This window comes from Theobroma umbraticum, unplaced genomic scaffold (assembly GCF_002168275.2).
Source record: "Theobroma umbraticum cultivar Fairchild unplaced genomic scaffold, ASM216827v3 scaffold_20.0, whole genome shotgun sequence".
NCBI lineage: Eukaryota > Viridiplantae > Streptophyta > Magnoliopsida > Malvales > Malvaceae > Theobroma > Theobroma umbraticum.
This window is the reverse complement of record NW_018397266.1, coordinates 5,202,344-5,209,268: the sequence shown is the minus strand read 5'-3', so window position 1 is coordinate 5,209,268 and position 6,925 is coordinate 5,202,344. Positions and strand designations below refer to the sequence as shown.

General features: G+C 32.2%; 1 protein-coding gene across 1 annotated transcript; it reads left to right on the top strand.

Annotated features, from left to right (window-relative positions):
• The first annotated feature begins 475 nt into the window (after positions 1 to 475).
• On the top strand, positions 476 to 5,485 carry LOC110423153 (peroxisomal membrane protein PEX14-like). The gene is made up of 12 exons (XM_021437301.2): positions 476 to 655; positions 1,177 to 1,364; positions 1,458 to 1,506; positions 1,737 to 1,912; positions 2,026 to 2,206; positions 2,390 to 2,542; positions 3,695 to 3,768; positions 3,883 to 3,922; positions 4,039 to 4,100; positions 4,493 to 4,537; positions 4,632 to 4,700; positions 4,918 to 5,485. The coding sequence occupies exons 2-12, from the start codon at positions 1,221 to 1,223 to the stop codon at positions 5,116 to 5,118; spliced, it is 1,194 nt and encodes a 397-aa protein (XP_021292976.1). The 5' UTR covers positions 476 to 655; positions 1,177 to 1,220; the 3' UTR covers positions 5,119 to 5,485.
• Positions 5,486 to 6,925: the final 1,440 nt, after the last annotated feature.

Genomic DNA, 6,925 nt, shown 5'->3' with positions numbered 1-6,925 from the left:
TTTATAAGATAAAATAATGCTAAGCGATTTGATTTGGATGGATTAAATCTAAATTTTAATCTAATCTAATCTAATTTGCATCTAAATTTAAATATATATAATCAAATATAAGAGTTAAAATCAAATTACGTTCCTATATTCAACCTATTGAGCTGTTTGGCTTGTCTCGGTTATATGGCCTAATCTGAGCTCTTAAACTATGACATAACGGATATTCACACATAGATATTCATAGCATATTTAAATTTGTAAATTTATCAGAATTGATGATTTGGGCCAATTTGTTTTCTAGTTTAGCTACAAACCTAAGAATAAGCCCAATCATGTCTTTGATGAGCTTTGGGCCATGGCTCAAAATGGTCAACAACCATTTGCCGCGCTTTAATTGAAGTAAGTTAAAACTAATAGGCAGGCTCGTCAAAATTCAGCCCAAGATTAAGTCTTACAAGACGAGATGAATATTTGCTGTCAGCCACGTCTGATCAAATCGTTGTCCCTCTTCTAAGTCTAAAATGATCTCTGCTTTTACAATTGACCGCTCTCTGTTTTTCACTACAAATCCTCTCCCTCTTCTCTTATACATGTGATCACCTGTAAAAAGTTCAAGCATGGACGAATAAGAGTACTTCACCAGTTTTGTTTTGTGGAAGGAACGGTAAGAACATTTCCTAGCTTACGTTTCCCTTTTTTGTTTAACGTTTCTTTTCTTTCGGTTATGGGTTGAGGTTGATTTTAAGAAGTTTATTTGTTTAATTATCCAAAACAGACAAGAAAAAGAATTTCTCTGTTCTTGGTTAATAAATTATTATATAATTCATGTAAGTTGTTTTAGAATCATCAGCTCATCATATTCTAAAATGGATATTTCGTTTTTTTTTCTTATTTGGTTCTTATATTGATGAAAATCGTGGAAATTTAGATATTTGCCTTGCTCTTGCAAAGTTGGTAGTTTAGCATTGCCAGTTAAATAAATAAAGAATTGTAGTTATATGTTATTAAGCTAGTTGAGATTGAATTGGCTACTGGTTTGACTTAGATGTGATGCAATGCGCATATGCAAGTTCCCGTAATGATAGCTAATTAAGAATGCAAGATTTTGCAATAGAGTTCACAAATTTATTTTGGGTTTTTAATATTCAATGTGGATCACTTATAGAGGTTGGTAATAATTTGAAGGGAGAGACACTTCAAAGAATTCTGTATTTTTGAACTCTGAAGCGATGAGGGAGGAGCTAGTGGAAATGGCTGCTAAGTTTCTATTACACCCAACCGTAGGAAGAGCTCCAGTCAGCTACAGGCGTTCCTTCCTTGAGAAGAAGGGCCTTACAAGCGATGAGATAGATGAAGCCTTTCATCGTGTTCCTGTGAGGACATTGATCTTTTTGTTTCATAATTATTCTCTGCAAGTTTTTTCTTTTAATTTGTGATTCTTTTTCCCTGTTGTTTGCAAATTGAAGGATACACCTTCAAGTCTAACATTTGGACAGGACATTAACTCAAATCAAGGTAACAAGTGACACATCTTTTAAGTCTTTTGACTAATATTTGGGTGTTCTTAATGTAACGATGGCTTTGATGTCAACATTTTTCATCCACAATATAATTTTATGTTTTTAACAAACTTCTTAGTTCCAACAATATAGATAGTAGTTGCATACCCTTGAATGCCTGAAAATAATGATAGCCTGATCACAAACACGTTTTGCTTGATGTTTTTCATCTTTTATGAAGAACAGATGTGCAATCAAATCCTTTTGCCAGTTTTCAGCTACAAGACACAGAACAATCCTCTCAACCTTTGGCTGCATCCATGCTTACAGCTTCTCCACCATCCAGGTTTTCCTGGTCAAATGCTATTTTTTCTCTAGTGCTACTTATTTTATCTGGTGCTGGGACTTCCATGATCCTAAAGGTAATTAAAAGAAGTTTGCATTGCCAGTTTGTGTAAATAGATTCTCTGAATGGTTTTTTTTGTCCAAGGATGTTAGTATAATTCCCGCATTTGATGGTCTATCCCCTGTTTAGAAATTCTTTTTACCCAGGTTGAAGTCCTGGATCTGCAAGGTTGTTTTAGAAGAGGATGATGACAAGGGAAGAAACTCAAAACTAAGTTTGTCTGAAGCAATAGAAGCTGCAAAGGCAGCTGCAGCTGCTTCTGTCAATGCTGCAAAAGCCAGTCTGGAAATATTGCAGTCAAAGAAAGAAGGTGTGTTTTATCTAAAGATGCTTTGGTCTTTATCTTGTAGCCATATCCATAGGATGCTTACATATGAGTGTTTGTAACAGGTTCTCTTTCTCTCCGTCTCCCTCTTCCCCTCTCCAATATTTATATGTTTTACACTATTACTTATCTTTAACAATTAATGGCACTCATTTTATCACTTGTTAGAGGGGAGACACCTTGATGTTTTAGTACGATGTTTAGGCAACCATGTAGCAGAACTGAGGTCAATTAGTACAACAATACGGAGATTGGAGGGTACTAGGGAGGCTGCGATACGCAAACTCCAAGAGCAGTGCATTCAGCATGCATCACAAAATGGTAGGCCATATTGTTTAATATGTGCAACTTTTGAATCTATATTTACATTTATTTCTTTTTTTATTTATTTAAATTCTGGGATCTATATATGTTTTTCTATGATCACTTACTACTGTTTTAGTTATAATTTTCTGATCCATGGATTTCAATGTGCTATTGTTTAGAAATTGCTATTTTCTTTTGCTCCAGCATCCAGAACAATTGTAAATGCTTCTATAATTATTCTTGCTGTCTGTATGTTTCTAACTAATTATTTATCTGTTTCTAACTAATTCGAGAGTTTCATGCAATGTAATTTCCTTTCATAAAAAAAGAAAAAAAAAAAAGATTTTTGTTTGTGCAATATTCTTTCCAAACATCATAGGACCTTTACTATGTTTTTTCAAAATCAACATAATGACAAAGCTGTAAATTGGATATGTTACCAAATCTTTGGAATAATAATAAGATAAGTGCAATATCTTACTCTTAAGGTGTAGGCCTTATTTTTGGAGTGGAACCCTATAATCATTGTATTACACAATGTCCTCATCAGGAGGCTTGTGACTCCTCATCAGTATTTAGAAATGGTAAGTTGGGATGTTCTTGTGATGCATTCACTTTTAGTAGGATTTGTTAATGACTTCCAATAAATAGTAGATTTGCCTTTTTTTGAAAATCCGGTCTTCTGACAACTGAGCTGTCAGAAATCTTATTGATTTCATCTTTAGGATTTAAGAATTATTGTAGCTTGTCCAGGCAATTTTTTGTTTTAGTTTTATGTTAATTTCGGTTATTTAACATGGCAGGGTGAAACATAAACTTGTGTTCTGCCACTTGAAATTGAATTTATTGGAAAGTTTATAAGTTAAAAAAATGGCCATGTTAACGCATGAACATCTGAATGTGAAAACTACAGTGGTGGCAGCTGATTTGGACTAGAATCACAAGTATACAAACTGCTCAGAAGACACACACTTTGTGGGATAGAACATTAGAATGTTTGGAACTTAGAAAATTCCCTCTAATACTTCATTACTAGATTAATTTCTTTTTTTACCACTGATGTTACTGTGTAGATATTAAGTATGTTTCAGCTGTCTTCTAGTCTTAGGTGTGTAACAATGTTTTGAATTTTGTCATGAATTCCTTTTGCTTCCTTGAAATAATCAGGACTTGATAGCAAGCTGCCAGAAACCTCTATTTTACACACAGATTACCCTGGAAACTGTGTTTCAAATTCAACGGTAAATTAACAAGGATTGTTTTTGATTACTGCTTGAAAAATCCAAAATGATGTCACTGAAGTCTAACTTAAACATCCCAGTTCTGATGAATTTGATTCTTCCTTTTCCATTCAGAAATTTAAACCAAGTGGCATATCAAATTTTGATAGTTCAGGTGCCTTTCAGAGCTATTCTCAGTTTTATGTTTTCCCTTCTTGTCTATTCTTTCATTTGGGCTTAGTATTTCGTATCACCTGTATGTTTGCTCTGATGATTGGATTTCTTCGACAGTTAGGCCTTCATCTACACCTCTGAGAACCTCTGCTGGCCAGCATCCAAAGTCCTATATGGAGGTAATTTCTCCTTTCTGTTTTTTTTTTTGTTTGTTTGTTTCTAGTGTGGTTCATAAGGGCTATATAACAGTCCTTTTTGCCATATTGTTAAATGTCATTGTAGCTCTTTGATGATTAAATTTACTTTCCTTAGTATTAGATAGGTGAAAGAATGCAACACTAAAGTCAGTTCACTTTTGTGTCCATTCTGAGATTTATAGACTAGAAAAGAATGAGTATATGATTGCTATAGTATGGTGAATGTTTTCTTTGGAGAGTGAGTTTATAAATGGCTTGTGGAAGGAGGTGCAATTGAACTATGCATGTAGGCCCTGCCAGTAATAACAACACAGTTCCTTTCTCTAGTTTAGCTGTCTCATGTCTTCTAGGACTAAAATCAGTAAATTTTTCAGATCTTGGCTATGATACAAAGAGGGGAGAAGCCTCCTGGAATAAAAGTAAGCAATGACTTATACCAACTCCCCACCAATGGGTTCCTGATAAAAGAATTGGGTTGATTTCAATGCTATATTTTTTTATTTTGTATTTCAGGATATTGATGATTCACCTCCAAATCCTGATCAACCACTACCAAATCCTCGTATAACTCCAAGAATTAAGGTAATCCATTCTGAGGAGAAGTTGGTATTTTATTTTTTACCTTTCTTGTTGCTCTTTACCAATTTAGTGTGAAATTTATTTGAGCACAATGTATGTGGGGAATTAAAACAACTGCTAGTGAACCGGGGTAAAAGTCTTCCTTAATACAACAGAATTGTTCTCTTTCTGTTAGTTTTGCCTTCTTCCCTCTTTTATTTAGAGTTTGTGGTTTGAACAGCCTTGGGAGATTGCTCAATCTCAGAACAAGTTTGGTTACACACCGGACAAAGGGTCTGCTCAAATAAATGGAGAGAATGCACAGCCATGGTGGAGACGTTATAATACCAACGCAAGAGAAATGGAAGCAGGAACAGGAAATGGGATGAGACCAATCTCATATAGTCTGAGGACGGAGAAGCAATTGGTTCTGCAGTCTTAGGTCTCTCCCCAGCTGTAAATAGTCTGGGTGCCTGAAGCTCCTGCTACCAGGAGAAGTTCAAAATCCATGTTTCATGATAGATGCATAAGATCACTATACTGTTGTATTTGGCTATCTGGTGCTAGAATGGACATGTAGAAGGGAAGTTCTGTTTTGATCTGTGAGAACAAAACCTAGAAGGCAAGGAAAACAGTTGTACAAGTAATGGAGATAGGACCTGTTTGAAGATGATGTTTGTATGTTGTGTGGATGGTAAATGCATAAAAAGGTCAATTCAAACATATCCAAATCTGTCAAACTTCATTCTTCGGTGATATGTAATAAGCAATTAAGCAGTGTGAGTTCCAGCAAGCAATTAAGCAGTGTGAGTTCCAGCAAGACTCTGTATGTTGAATGCTAATCCTTCTCCATTCTCAAGAGAGTTGCAACAGTTTCATTGGCTCGGCCTAGCTGATTGATCACACTACCCTAACAAATTCCTCCATTTTATAATTTCAATTTTTCTTAAGTGCAAGAATCAAACCTAAAATTTATAGGTCTAAACGTTCCTCACTCTTATCGTTTAAATCAAATCAAAGTAATTTAAAATTTTTAATTTTAATATTTAACTAATCAATCTAATATGTTATGGTGGTCCTATGCATTCGTGAAAGTGTATCATAGGTTAATTAATTTATTAATGCAAACAAATATCAAATTTTTAATATAAAAATATTGACATAATATTTAAAAGGTAAAATTATACAATTATTGGTGGATTTAGTTTTTATATAATAATTTATAAAAATTGAATCTGTGTATTTTTAAAAATTGATAATATCAGTCTAATGTTAATCACATTAACATTTTTTCATTATTTATGTTGACATGACATGTTCTTATTGACCAAACCTTAACATTTTTTATCTATTTGATAATATTTTTACTGCTTTAAATTAAGGAGTAGATGAATTTAATTTTTCTCTCATAACACTTTTTCCTTAAATCTTAAAAATTTATTCATATTTTTGATATGTTTCTTTTTCAGTCCCATCTAAAACCATTAATTTTCCATTAACAACACAAAAGCTCTAAATAAATTTTATATTTATGGTATGTTTGGATAGTTTAAGCCTCTTTTCATTTGGTAATAATAAATTTTATATGACAATCTCATATTGGACAATTCCATGTTAACACTTAAAATGAACTATTCAAAAGAATTCAAGCAAACCTTTATTGTTCTATTGTTTTCAATCAAGTTTTTATATTTTTATTTTGATTAAATAAACCCTCGTTACTAACAGTTAGTTAATTAATTATATTAGTGAAAACGTTATTTTTTTTTATATTACGTGGTGTTGAGATGATATATTAACATATTATAGTAAATAGTAGTATTACATATTAATGTGGCATGATAACTTGATCATGTTATATTTTTATTATCTATGTTAATGTCACATAAATATAAAAATAAAAAATAATATTTTAATTAATGAATGTTAATCAAACGTTAATGATAAAGATCTATATGATCTAAAATAAAATATAAATTTAATTGAACATAATATAAAATAAAATTTACTTAAATTTTTAATAAAATATTAAAAAATTTCATTTTATATTTTTGAAAAGAAAAGTTCAAGAAAACTTTAACCTAGTGCAATGTTGAGCGATAAATCAAGCCTTGAGTGTCATAGATCAAAACTTAAACTTAATTTCATATAATTTAAATTTAAAAAATAAAATTTAAATAAATATATAAATCAGGAAGTTATACTCTTAACTTACCGTAGAAGTCTTATGTTATATATGAGGCCCACCG